Source organism: Python bivittatus, unplaced genomic scaffold, assembly GCF_059951505.1.
Source record: "Python bivittatus isolate LINGU-HERP-01145 unplaced genomic scaffold, Pbiv_v1 ctg000110_np1212, whole genome shotgun sequence".
Classification (NCBI taxonomy): domain Eukaryota; kingdom Metazoa; phylum Chordata; class Lepidosauria; order Squamata; family Pythonidae; genus Python; species Python bivittatus.
Window position 1 is genome coordinate 358,629 of NW_028277045.1, and position 14,834 is coordinate 373,462.

The 14,834-nt window shown below is 42.0% G+C and overlaps 1 protein-coding gene across 3 annotated transcripts in view; it reads left to right on the forward strand.

Annotated features, from left to right (window-relative positions):
• Positions 1 to 14,834, forward strand: part of KSR2 (kinase suppressor of ras 2) — a 153,698-nt gene that overhangs the window by 99,631 nt on the left and 39,233 nt on the right. For all 3 annotated transcript variants that reach the window (XM_007434513.4, XM_025170714.2, XM_088136637.1), the window contains 2 exons: positions 1,306 to 1,354; positions 2,536 to 2,897. In XM_007434513.4, coding sequence (XP_007434575.2) covers positions 1,306 to 1,354; positions 2,536 to 2,897 — 411 coding nt within the window. The remainder of the gene's footprint in view (positions 1 to 1,305; positions 1,355 to 2,535; positions 2,898 to 14,834) is intronic.

Sequence of the window (14,834 nt, forward strand, 5' to 3'; positions counted from 1 at the left end):
GTGAATCCATCTGTTTATCTAGTTTATTGGGTCATCATTTGCCCCAAATTCAGAAAGAGGAGTTATTGAGAAATCAGTTAGTGTGTAACATAAATACAGTCATTTACGTTACGGAACTATTGAGGATAAAAAATAGACAAGACCTCAGGATATAGAGGAAGAGTTAGCGAGGGCCACAATATTGGCTGTTGGAAGGAACTTCTTTATAATCAGATTGACGGCTCTCAAAGTGATGCACAATTATCAGTCTCCTTCCCTTCCTTTGTAACTGAGACCTTTGTATATTACCAATGCATTCCTTAATCCTGCAAGTCACTTCCATTTTAATCTGTAAAGAGAATCTTTGGTCTCTGTTTCAGCCCTAATTATTATTGGGGGAATCCTGGGATGATGATGATGATGATGATGATAATGATGATGATGATGATGATGATGATGATTTATTTTCTATACCTCAAGGCAATGTACAGTATATCATGCTCCCACTTCCTATTTTCCCTGTGAGGTGAGTTGGGCTGAGAGAGAGCAACTGGCCCAAAGACAACCAGCTGGTTTTCTTGCCAAAGGGAGGACTAGAACTCACAATTTCCTGGTTTCTAGTCCAGCATCTTCACCACTACATTAAACACTTTTTGGGGAAGTGCCTTCAAGATCATCAGTGTTGACTCCTGGCGACTGCCTGGACTGGTCCCTGCAGTTTTCTCGGCCAGATTTCAGAAGTTGCCCTTGCCTCCTTCCTAGAGCTGAGAGAGAGGGACTGGCCCAAGGTTACCCAGTTGGCTTTGTGCCTAAAGCAGGACTAGAACTCACAACCCCCTGGTTTCTAGCCTGGTGCCTTAACCCCTACACCAAACTGGCTCTCTACATTAAACATTACACCAAATATTTGTGAGCCTATTCTATATCACCAGTTGCTTATAAGAAAAAAGTGGAAGAGGGTATTCCTGATCACAAGGACCTGTTGAAAGCAAGGTGGAATAATAATAAAAAAATCAAATACATGTTGGTTTTTTTTAAAAAAAAATCTGAGAATCACACAGCCTTAGTGCCTATTTAAGACAAAAACAATGCAAAGACTGCCATTCTTATGCTAGCCATTTGGTCCACACTGTTAGTTCAAAAGAGAAGGAGGAACTGATACCCAGTTTCTTTGTCTGATCATCTGGGAATGGTTCTCTCCTCCCAACAGCAGCTAGAAAGCTACAAGGTTGGTTTAAGGTCATGATCCCATCTGTGTGGGTCACTGAGCTGTGTGGTTTCTGCCCCTTGATTCTCTGTAATTTGTGGTGTTTGTTTTCTTCAAAGCCGAGAAGGAAATCCAGTACTTCAAATTGAAGTGGAGCCAACCTCCGAGGTAAGGCCCATGCAAGGAGTGGGGGGACTTTCTTGGGCTGAAACAAAAGGGAATCAAAGGAATGAGCTTTGTTGTGAAGGTCCCAGTGGAGACCAAACAGCAGTGGCTTGTGGATTGCTTTGTTTTTGGGCTCTCTCATGGACAACTCTAGCAACTTTTGATCTGTGCTGCACTGAATACAAGTTAAATGTCACATCTTGCTGTAGCTGACCTGGGCTTGGTGGAGCAGTGGACACGGGACCAATTCTCGCTCACACTCCATGCCTTGAATCCCAACTGATTGCTCATGCAGAGATGGATATCAAAGGATGAGCTATGTTGCGTGGGCAATGTTGGGAGCCACGTTCCTATTGTGGTGCTTCTAAGTTATGCCTGAATGGGACCAATAACAGAAATAGCAATATTTGATTGTCTGTGTATCTTTGTGTGAGTGTGTAGTTTTAGGCCACACATGGAAGGGAACAGTTCAGAAGTGATTCACTGATCCCATCATTCACTGATCCCAACATCTCTCACTGTTGCTTTAACTTCTCCACACAGCTTACCATGTTATTTTCCCTGAGTTATATATTGTCTATGTCATTGGGCAAATCAAATTACAGTTTTTTATTACCTTTCAAGACAACCTTACCACTCGTGTTTATAGAAAATTCACTCGTATGATTGTTGTTGAAGTCAATGCTCAAACTGCATTGGTTTGTCAGTAAGAGAGGAATCGTAACATCTTACCTTTTGTGAAGTCCCCGTAAGCTAGAAGGCCATATAGAGAGGGGTGTGTGGATTGGCCTATAGCTTCTTAATCTCCCCCCACCCCCTGCCCATAATTTTAGCTCTGGTTATAAATGAGGAGGTGGCAATCTTTGACCTGCAAGTCCGATGCTGCCTTCAACCTATTTCAAAAGCAGGCAATCTGGAATTCTGATCAAGAGAGATCTGGTCCTTTTCTAGCAGACTTCCGGAAAGAGGGGAAGGGGGTATCAGAATGAGAAAAAGGGACTATGAAAGAAGAAAGTGAAAAAACTAGAGTGGGTGACCCTGCTCACTTTTCTCTCTGGCCCCACCCGCCACTTGCTTCAATCCTGCCTACTATTGGTCTGGAGGAGGAACGTTATCTGTTGGGGATGGGGGCATTACCCAAGGTGTGTTGCATAAAACAATCCTTTCTCTTATCCCTTCTCCAGACTGAACAGGGAAACGATGAAGAATCTGAGGATGACTTTGAGGAGATGAACCTCTCACTCCTCTCAGCTCGCAATTTCCCACGAAAAGCCAGCCAGACCAGCATCTTTCTGCAGGAGTGGGACATTCCCTTTGAGCAGCTGGAGATTGGAGAGCTGATTGGCAAGGGCCGCTTCGGGCAGGTGTTTCATGGCCGCTGGCATGGTGAGGTAGCCATCCGCCTCATCGACATTGAGCGGGACAATGAGGACCAGCTGAAGGCCTTCAAACGGGAAGTGATGGCTTACAGGCAGACGCGGCATGAGAATGTGGTGCTGTTCATGGGTGCCTGCATGAGCCCTCCCCACCTTGCCATCATCACTAGGTAAGGCACATGCTTTGAAGCCACCAAACCTTTGATCCTTTCTTGTGTGCAACTTCTGACAAGTCACTTCATCTCCAAATGGGAATTACTTTCCTGGCAGGTAATAATTCCTCAGAAGCCCTAAACCAGGTCATTTCAGAGAAATACATGGAGCACATCCATCTCACCAGTGACATCAATTGGAATTGGCTCCTAAGGAGGAGAGGTTCAACTTTCTTAGGACTGGTTACTGTCTCATGATATGCTTGACCAGGACATGGGTTATATTTATACAACATGTTAAGCTTGGTTAGCCTTAAACGTGGTTGATTTTTGTTCGACGTAGTGTGTGACATGAATCTAGCTTCTTTTGTAGTTCTTTAGACTGATCAAGCAGAGATCTTCTTAAATTCTTACACCCTAAGACCTTCCCCAGTTCCTAGGATCACCAAGTGGAAGTTTTCCTCTCCCAATGAATAGGTTTGCTCAGTGCTTTGGAGACTACAGTTGATTGTGTGTGGGAGGGAGAAGGGTGATTTTTTTTCTTAAAAAACAATTGGCCTATTATACCCTTAACAATACAGGAGAAAGAGTGTTTCCTCTTCAAAATGACTGGTTTTTCACCTATTGCACCATCAACATTCATTAGGAGGGCCTTCTGAAGACTCCCCAAAACAATGCTCACGTTCAGATGCATCTTTGGGCCCACAGGTTGCCCTTCTCCTATCAATGGGCAGCACATGCCATTATTTGTGTATAGAAACATCACCTCTCTCCAAAGTCTGGATAACCCTGAGATTTTCCCTCTGTAAGCATATGTCACAATGACCTGCATTTCCATTGAGGGAGGGAGGGGGGAAGCAAGTGGTTTCCGTGGATGCTATAAGCCTTCATTGCTGTCTTCTCCCAGAGAAGAATCTGACTCTGTAAACCTTGCCTTGCCCTCGCTTCCCAGCTGTCAAAGAAGGGACATTGCAAAATAGTATTTCAAGAAGTCCACTGGAGGTGCCAGTAGAGTATTCTGTCTTTCAGCTAAGCGGCATTGCTCTTCCTTGTACAGATGTGCAAAACTTCCAAGCCTGGCAGCATGATAATATTTGTCACCTTACATGGGTTGGCAGAGTTCCCTGCTCTGACCTCCTCTGGTTCTTAGCCTTTTTCCTAAGGTCAATGTCTGTCATTATCAGATTGGCCCCAGAAGAACTAGAATATCCTCAGCCTCTGATTATGGAGTGCTTCTTGTCTTCAGCTGGGAGTTGATCATCACCTTTGGGGCTTCCTAGCACTGACTTGCATTCACTTCATTTAAAATGCAAAGCATATTTATGATTAAGCCCAATAGTTGTCTGTGTAGTCTGTGGTAGTGATGTGCAAAGAATGTTTATTTAAGATGCTCTGTTAGTGGACAACACTTGAGTGATTAAGGGTCTCAGTTCAGCTTTCTTACTTCCTGGAAGACCACAGAAAGAACTGGAAGAGAACTGTTTGTCTGTTGGGCTTGCACCAGCAGAATTCAGTCATTTTGCCATTTCATTATGGTGGCATGATGTCAAGTTGCAGGAGACTTCAAATGTGGGGCTGGCCGGGGCAGCATCTGTAGAACATGTTGCTGTTCTACTTGATGCTGCTTGGCTGTTGTAGAAAGCTGTGGGTGGCAAAATGGGCTATATATCAATCCTTGTTCAATATGTTTTAGGCCAGGGAAGTGTAACTGAAGTCCACAGAGCTGCATGCACCCCCAAACCCCAAAGCCTTGCGTGTACTCTCCAGAGCTCTTCTAAAAGTTGCCATCAAACTGCAGTTTTAATGTGACAGAAGGTAAATTATTAATCACATGAAATGTATTCATATTAATTATATTTAATTGAAATTAAATCAGTATTTTGCCCATAGCTTATTCACTTTGTCCTAGCCCTGGCCACTTTTTAGGATATGACTCCTGACATATGAATCATAAGGCAGATGCAGACTTTAACTCAAGAAAGACTATGAAATCCAGTTATAGTTGTCAGGAGAGTAACACTTGCTAAGAGTATGGAGAACATAGGCATCTGATAGAAGCTATGATGATGTCACAAGTATTATGACAACATTTGCATGATTATGTTGTGACACTGATGACATCACTACTCCCACCCAGGATTTGGGACCAGGGGAGGGCGAACAGAGGTTTTAGGCTAGGAGCAGGTGTAGGATGAACTTCTGCAATGCAGATCCCTTCAGATATTTTCAAGAATAGCTCCTGACATCCCTAATACATGATGGATTGGACTTAAGTCCTGAAACTTCTAAAACAGGGGTGGATACGGTTAGCATGTGGCTAACTGTATCCATCAGCCTTAACCAGCATGGTCAGGGGTGATGGATAATAAGAACTGCTGTTCAAGAACATCTGGAGGATGTGGTTGCACATCTCTATCTGGTTGGAAAGACAACTCTTGAAGAGAGAGGATGAGTCTTCAAGATGAGCTCTCCTAATTTGACTGTGTCTCTATAGAGGGACAAATCAAAGCAGATGTTCAAACCTTGAATAACATTACAGTTACCAACAAATATGCTATTTTGAAATGTTGCCATTTTTGCCATTTTTCATTGTTGGCTAATAGAGGAGAGTCTGTTCCACTAATAATCCTAGGCTGACCCTATGGAATTCATATCTTAAACATTCATTATGGTCTTGTGATGGTTGGTTCCCCATACCAGTTCTATGATGAATTTGTAACTGATCTTTGGTTTAGCATGGTATGGAGAGTTTTCATGGCATGGTCTGCCATCATCAAGAGTTGGGAGTGAAGAAAGAGCAGTGCCACGGTGCTTCTACCGGTCCAACATATATCATGTTCTAGAAATAATCTAAAAAGCAGTGCAAACATTTAAGCAAATGGGAAAAAATTCACACTAGGCTCAATGAACTTGAGTAGGAAGGCAGGATCTTGTTTCAACAAAAATGTGGGGTTAGTCTTTGTTTTTTTGCATTAGCAAAATTGGATCATCTTAAAAAAAGATAGAACTTTCAGGCTGTGGAAATAGCATAAGTGCTAATCCTAAAGGTCTTTGGCGAAAGAGTGCCTTTGGAGGTTTGCTCGACTAATATCCTTCACATCGAAATGTAATCTGATGGGAAAACAAGGCTGCTTTCTATTTCACAGAAGTTGTAAACACCGCTTGCCTTTATGAGATGCTTTTCCCAAGGTGATGTGGTAGGAATTCTGCAGGGGGGGGGGAATCTTTTCAGCAGAATGGTTAGTGATTCTTCACCCCCTGGGGAATAATAGCATGAATGCGTGGCATTCCTCTTAATTAGTTTTCTGCTAGGACAGATGCGATCACAAGCCTGGCTCAGCACTCTGAGTGCAGCAGAAGAGTCGGCAGGAAACTGCCAGCAGTGCTGACCCTGCCTCTAGGCAGCTTGTCCTGCTCCTCTCTGTGGCAGCTCTTTCACGTGGCAGTATTTTTATCACATCAGCAGATGAACTGCACCCCCTCTATTTTTGCTTCATATGTTCCTGGAACTCAGCAGCATCCGAAAGCTGAAGGAAAGATGGAGAACAAGAAGAAGGGAGTGGACACAGGGCATGGTACCTAGATGATTTAAGATATAGCTGATCAGAGGATTTGTCTAACATGCAGTGTTATCTGCTCTATCTGGCAGTGGCTCTCCTAGAATGTCAAGCAGAAAGAGAACTATGTCCCCATCATATTTTTTCCCTGATTTATTTATTGATTTGATTTGATTTGATTGGCTGCCCATCTCACCTAAGTGACTCTGAGTGGCTCGCAACACAACAGTTCAACCAACAATCTAATAAAGCAAGTTAACAACCAGCACACAAGCATATAAAACATCAATAGCCAGTTTAAAACAAAAATAACATGGTCAGCGGCCAAAGTCCATCCTTGCGCCAAGCTCAACAAAGCCATCATCAAAGCTCCCCACCATTTCCAGATCCCAAGCACAGTGGCAGAGCCATGTCTTCAGGGCCTTTTCCACTGAAAATATGGTACATTTATTCAGTTTAGTGTATTAAATTTACAGTCGTAGACAAAAAGAGCAATAAGAATGTACATAAATAAAAGAAGTAGCAAGGGTTTAAAATGGATATAGAAGAACGGGAGGAAGAGGAGGAAAACAACATCAACAGTTGGTCAATGAAGGGTCTGGACTAGTGTTCTGATTGCAACACTGTAGTGAAAAATTTTCTATATTCCATGGAAAGGTTGCTGAACTGATAATTTTATAGGAAAAGCATAATTTCTGTCAGGGAACAGCTGGAGGATCTGCTGGTATTGGGGAGATTAGCTCTGGGGACCAGAAATGGTGCTGGAAATACAACTTGTTGAAGCTGAGACTGTTAGCATGTCAAGCATGTGTTCTTTTGTTGAGTCATGGCTCCTTCCTTGAGGAGTTGAGTGGAGTTGGATAACAGGACTAGACAGCTATTTAGGTGCCAACACATTGCTCAAAGGTCAAGTGCAGCCCCTTGGTTTGGAAAAATGTAGTGCCCTAACATAGACCATCCTGGGCAAAATGGGAATTGTCTGACCTGCAGAAGGAGAGTTCCCTGTTGTCCTGTGACAAGAAGAGTAGATCCATGCTTTAAAGGTAACTTCTTCCAAGTCAAAGAAGCCAAAAAGAACTATCTTCAAATCCTTGCTAGCTCTCAACCAAAAATGTGTAAATAACCTTCCCTCTCTGCCCTGGTAAGTTGTGCCAATTAAACAATCATCAAGTGGAACATGTTTAAATGTTGAGCTTCTTGATGAAACATGATAAACTGGCCCCCTGACAATAGCGAAACTGCTTAAGTCCTGTTTTGCAGGCTTTTCATTCCATTTATGTCATTAATGAGGCTCCTCTTTGGAGAAAGAAAATTATTAGGCTCCAGCAGCTGGTCTCAGAAAGGTGGGCTTCATTAGGAGTTGTTATTCCTGCACATCTTTACTAACTCACACTTAATTATTACTGTGCCAGAGAAATACTGAGAGCAAAAAACTGTTTCTTCTAGGAAAGCTTTTCAAAAACTGCTGCTGAAGATGAAAGAGTTCTCTTCTGTGTGCTTTCTACATTTTTTAAAGAATTCCCTTCATGGCAAGAAAAACATGTTTTAATGACATGGAAATTTTTTTATTTGATGCCACACATTAGCTTTGCATATAGATGACAACTTTTGTGGCAGCAAATCAGGGTCTTGAGTACTTTTGTCAAAATGTTTGGTGCAAAGTTCCTGAAATAGATGTCAAATAGGGACCAACTTGGAACTGGCCATTGCACATTCTGGTATAATGGGAATAGCTTGGGGCCAATGTCCATATAGCAAGGCTTGTTCTATTTTTGGAAAAAAAACATAAATGCTATTCTTGTGACTCTTAGAATCTAGAATGTCTGGCTCATGGTCTTCCTAGCTTTCAGATTCTCTTGCACCCAAACACAAGCACGTTTTCTACTTGCATTCTGTAGCACAACTGAAAGGATCTTCATGAATAATACCTTCCAAACAAAAGGTCTGTAGCTCAGGGACAAACCATTTGCTTCCCATTCTTATTTTTTGGAACTGAAAAAATTACGCCATTTTGCACCCAGACTTTAACTATGTGGCTGCTAAGTGTTAGTGCATTCGAACTTTAAAATTTAGCAAGCTTTAATTGAGGCAACTCCTTCAGCTACACTATAGGCTTTGTCATCTTACAAAAAGCTTCAGATGGTTTTAACTCCATGTTGAAACAATATCATATACTGTAGCTAAATCTAAGAAAGAAGAGAGCTCAACTAACTCATTAGGAGCTGTCCAAGGTCCTATCACTATTGTCTCTTAGACATTTCTGAGTTGGCTTTGACTATCTTATCAAGATATTAACCGCTTAGTCTTGATTTTTATCATGACTCAACTTTGACTGAACTTTAATATCCTTGACTTGGCTTTTTTTGGACATTACCAGCTTATTCTGCAAATTTCAATTGCCTACTCTTGCTGTTTGTTTCACTTCTAGAGATCTAATGGAACGTATGAAAGCAATATTCTTTCCAAGGGTTCACTAAAAAGAAGCAATTTAGTTAAATTAGAATTTTTCACACTACTATGCAATGAATTGCTACCCTATTATCTCCTTTGTTCTAAATGTCTGGTGACAAACTGGAAAGAAAAAGGCTGTGGAACTGATCCTTATCTTCCCTTGGAAACTGCACTGTTGTCTTTCCTTTTTGCCATTTCCTGTCCACCCATTCTGCTGACGCTGTGCTGAAAAGCTTTGCCAAATTTTCTCTGATCCAGGAGTTTTAGGCTGAATTGTCACCATTTCTCTGGGCACCTCCTGCTTTGCTTTTCCTTCTTACACTTTCTCCCATGTTCTTTCTTTAATAGCATTTAAAGTAATGAAGCCCATATATCATATAATAACTAGCTATTGACTTCCATCCGTGGTCTAGATCACGATTGATTGACCTGTGGGAATACTGCTTTCCTCAATCAATAAGAAGCCCATGAAGGAGAATAAATCTTGATAGCGACTGACAAGGGAGGGGAAAAGTCAATATACTTATTAATACATACATTAAATGAGCGCATATCTACCTCTGAAGAGATGCCATTTTATTTTGACAGCTGGCAAGGGCCATGCAGGAAGAGGGGAGAACAGTAATAGAAAGTGACTATACTAGATGCCCCCAGATTTTGTTCCTCACGTGCCTAAGCATTTTTAAGCAGTTCCTGCTATATCCCATGTGTGATGGAATGTATCTACGAGGAAGGAGAGTGATATGGGAGATCAAGGCTATCGGGAAGGAGGGGATGCATTCCAGCAGGGGAAAGGAGGCAAGAGGCAGCTGAGTCCACAACACGAGCGTGGGAAGCGAAAGAGGTTCAGGATAGCCACTCCCAAGAATCTCCCAAGGTATATCTCCTAGCTGCTGTAGTATAGATTTCATTTGGCAAGATTCTGTCTATCAGGTGTAAGCAAATAAAGGAACTGCACTCGACTGGACTGTTTCATCATTGTTCTTGGGCTGGGCCTGACACCATGGCTGGAAACAGAGGAGGTAATAATATGGGGTTATCCAAGGCCATGGTGACACTAGGGCTTCAAGGCAATTTTCCCTGACTTACTGACCCCTATATGTGTGAGCATGGCAAGACCCAGATTTCTGAGCCAGCAGGCAATGATGATTAGTAATCCTAAATTGTAGCTTCTATTCATGTTTTGGGGAACCCTGGATTACAGGATTTTGGCTAGATCATATTTGGAACAGGAGTCTGCAGACAAAGGGAACCTTAAGATTTCATTACTCATACTCGGAGCCTGCAACAGAATGGTGTAGCATGAAATATCACTCTCCAGGATTAGAAAGACACATCCTTCTTTTCCCCTGTTTTGCCACCTCAACATTCAGTCTATATTGTCTGGCCACTGAACTCATTATGTATTTTTCAGTTTTCCCTTGCTCACTTCTTTTTTGATCCCATGGCATTCTATTTTAGCATTTGCAGCCTGAATGCTATAAATATAAGATATGATAACCAATAGTCTGCCTAGCATGAAGTAAGGAATTGACAAAACCTAATTAGCCATCCCAAAAGCTAACCACCTGTCAACAAATGACCACGAAGCTATCGATGGATGACCCCAATGGTATGTCTATTCCATTTCCCACAGGTGCGCTCATACGATCAAGAAGATATATACAGCTATGCATCAAATACAACTACTGCCTATAGCTAAATCCATCATTTAAATTAGAAGCGGCAATGCAAACATAATATATTGTTCAAGAAAGTTAAAACCTGCAGCAGCAACAAAAACGAGTCAATTACAGGTATAACTCTGATGAAAAGAATATTTCTACTGAAGGGACCTGGTCTGGTTTCAGTTCTACCACTGAGAATGCCGCATTCTTCATGCGTATTCTCTGAGCACTTTGTCACTGCCTGATACACTCAAGATTATTTCATAACATTGGAAATCTTGGAGGTTTTCTTTAAGGTCCCCTAGACTAACCTTCTATTTGAGGATTTCCAGGAGATTGCTGTCCTATCTTTCTTTGAAGACCCCCAACAAAAAAGAGCACGACCAGTTTCCATTCTATTGACTATGAAAAAATGCTCAGCCCAATTCAACTTTCCTGTAGTATAATCCCATGAGTTTGAGGCATCCAAGAACAAAATTTATGGTGTTTTCACAGTTATGCAAAATGTCATAATCCCTCAGTCATGTCCCTGTTCAATCGTCTTATCTCTGGGGGGAAAAAAAACACTGTTACTTCAAGCATTCCTCATCAACCAGTAGCTGCTTCTTGGTGCTCTGGCATGCTGAGAATTATCATGGCTTTTCTCTCCAAGCTGCCCAAATAAACAGATAATTTATTTTTCTGTTTCTGATTTCTCACCATTCTTTCTAAAATGTGATGCTCAGAACTTGTCACACAAGAAACATTCTCGCGTACTTCATGCTTCAGCTGAGACAAAAAGCAAATTATTTTATTTACAACCCAAAGTTCATCTCACCTAAGAAAAGATTTCTTTTTTCGTCCCCGATGTAGCTTTGTAGCTTCTGGCCTCTTCCTTTTTGAGTATTAAAGAGCTGGGAGAATACAGATCCTGTATTTTAAGAGCCTTCAAAGGGAAGAGTCTTTTGAGAGCCTTCAAAGGCCAGGAAGAGGTCCGTACTACTTTCCTTGTTACAGATATTCTCCTCTATTAATTAGATCTTATTTAGCTAATTTAGTGCATAATCTTTTCACAGGAAAGGAAAGGCAACCTAACGCTCTTGGCTTGGCTTGCTTTTCCTGGGGTATGAGAAGGAAATAAGCTAAGGTGACCCTGACCTGTTGCCTACCTGACCTTTCCCTTTCCTTCACTGAATAGGTACCAGGAACATATTTTCCTCCACAATAGCCCCCTTGGAATGCCTGCATTGGAAAAATGTTATGCTTTCCTAAATGCCTTGTCTTTGCAAAAGGGGGCAACTATAACCATCATGTGCCGAAGGTTCATCTCCCCTGCTCCTAAGCACTTCTCTGAGTTGGTAGGCATTAACTGGGCTTATCTTGCAAGCCAGCTGTCGAGAGCTTCCATCAAGAAAATTCCACAGTTTGAATAAAACCCATCATAGCTGGGCTTTTGACGAGCAGAGCTAAGCAAGAAGGTACAGATAGAGATGGAAGGAAGGGAAGACTAATCATCTCTGAGGCTGTCTTATTTCTAGAGTCTAATTTCCCTGCCAAGGCACCTCCACAGAACAGCAGCAAAGTTTTGATTGCAAATGCCTTTCTTGCAGTCTTTTTCTGGGGGACACTTTTCTTCCTCTTCCTGCTAGAATCACTTCCTTTGAACTTAATCTAGTTGATCTCTCATTACCGTTAGGGCCTTGAACCAGGAGGTGGCTCAGTCCTTTGTGACCTTTTTTCAAGGGGTGATGGCCCAAGCTACAGTAGTGTCATGACTAGAGTACGGTTGGTGAGAGCCAGATCCAAATCCCCAGCCTCTTTCACAGATCTCAAATGGGAGGGGGGAAATATGCACACCACACTGAGCTTTCAGGAAGAAAGGGAAGGTACAAAATAAAAACTTAAACAGCAGTCTGAGACTCCTTCCAGAGAGAGACAGATTTAATGATGCAGGGGAGGGAGAAAATTAAATTAAGAAATCATTCTGGAGGATAATCATTGGGACAACCACCCTGCTAGAAACTCTCATGGAAGGAGAGCTGTCTTTTGTCACTTTCCATGGTTCAGGGAACTCATTCCAAGACTTTCCTGCCATATTCTAAAGTTTAGGGGACTGGCTGTCCTAGAATTCAGGGGAAATAAAAACCATCTCACTCATGGCAGGGCTGCTTAAACTCTTCAAATGAACTTGGGCTTTGCCTCTTCTTTATAAAAGAAGCCTTCTTCTGTCAAATGAGACCATTATTCCATCTAGCTCAAGGTTAGAAACAATGGCCAGGAGTGATCCGAAGGGTCTCTGGCAGCAATCTTTCCTGGCCCTTCTTGGAGATATTGAGGGTGGCACTTGGAACCTTCAGAAGGCAAGGCTTATGTTTTACCCACACCTGCAAAGCCAGAATCAAAGAAAGCTGTCCTTAATACTGAACATCACAGACGGTTTCTTATATGAATAGGTCACTTCACCATTGTGAACTATAGCCTGAAATGCAGCATAAGAAGAGATTCAGGTGTATTTGAGCTTCCTGGGTTTAGTTGGTTTATAGTAGAATTTGTTATGATGCTGATCAGAACAGCACCCATTGATCACCATTGACTTCCATGTTTAGTTTATAATGTATGAATAAACCATGGAAAAGAGTAATATTACAAAGCAAGAGTTCAGACAGTCTGTGCAACTAACTTTGAAAGTAGTTAAATTATGGATTGATGGAGTATTTTGAGTATTTTGTAGAAAGAGCTCATGATTCTGAATGGAAAAATCAACCCTCTACTGGAAACATAAGCTAGAAAGAGGCAGACAGAAGATGGTGATCCATTGATACAGCTTTGACCAATTCCTATGAGACTTCCAAGTTGCCAAGATTCTGTACATAGAACGATGAATGATATTAATCTTGTTCTGGTTCAACAAGATCCTTTAGACCCTTTTTAAATGGAAGAGAGTTCATTCATATGTAGGTATCATTTGTACCTCTAGCTGTATCCCATATCCCCCACACACCTATCTACCTCTCAGTTAGAAGGATCTACTTCCCCAAATTCTGATGGGCATCTCAGTGCCAACACCTGAGATAGTCCTGAAATCTCAAGAGATGATCTCATAACTTTTCCTCCCACAAATAAAACATCAACCAGCCACCCAGGGCTATTGGCTGGTTGTCACCCTTAACCAAAGGGATGTACATCCAGCAGAAGCTAGTTCCAAGTACTGCTTACATTTCGAATCCTACCCTGGGAGACTTTTTTGGTCTAAACTGTAGAGTAGGATGCTCTAAGTAAATAAAAACACATTAGCTATGGAAAGGCGATTGCTGTCTTTCTGCTGCTGCTCATACAAAGTCACACTGGCTTGTTACTTTGATTCATTTTCCCGCTGCCTCCAGCTTGTCTAAATAGACAGCATAACTCTTCCCCACCCTCACCCACCCCCAACCCAAGAAGCAATTTGGGATTGTGCTTGCTTGGCTGAACATTCCTCAAACTGATTGCAAATTCCAAATGGGCTATACCCTAGGAAGGTTAGGGTGGCAGTAGTGACACTGGGGGGTCACCGACTCCATAAAATAAGCACTCTCCCCCCTGTACAGTATATCAAAAGCCTGTTAATAGTGAACTCCTTACCTTTGCTAGTGTGAGTGCTGTTACAAAAACAGGGTGGCTTGCTTTGCAGCTTCATGTTTCAAAGGCTGTGCGGAAATCATCATGTGTCCGCGTGGGCATACTTTTGCATGGGTTGGATGATGGAGAGGAAACTCTGGTTTAAATTTATGGTCAGAATAAAGTGACTCCCTGTGAAGACTAGATGGCAGCTTTTCCATCACAGGGGGAATAGTCCAGCTAAGGCCTCCTTGCTTACAGGCACAGGACAAGAATTGCCCATGGATCTTTCAGATTCCTTGTAAGTATTTATTTATTTATTTCCTGATCAAATTTGTCGCTGCCCATCTCTTTGAAACGACTCTAACGGTGTTGTCTGATACCGCCATGGAAATAAATGTAGGTTTTAGCTGAAGGCCTTCTTAAGTGTGTACGTAGCAATCAACATTCAATTACCAACTATCCATCTAACCTAACAGGGAGTCAAATCCTGGGCAAGATGGGCAAATAGTTTGACCTGGTATGAGTCAGTCACCTATGTAGGAGCATATGTAAGGCTACCGTAGCGTGAGATTTCACACCATCGGCTTGGCTGTTTACAGCGGCCTTTATTTAGTAAACATTTTGTCCTCTAGCCTTTGAATCTACCATGGACATCCATGAATTCAAGGGGGGGAAAAAAAATTAGACATGCCATATTTCAG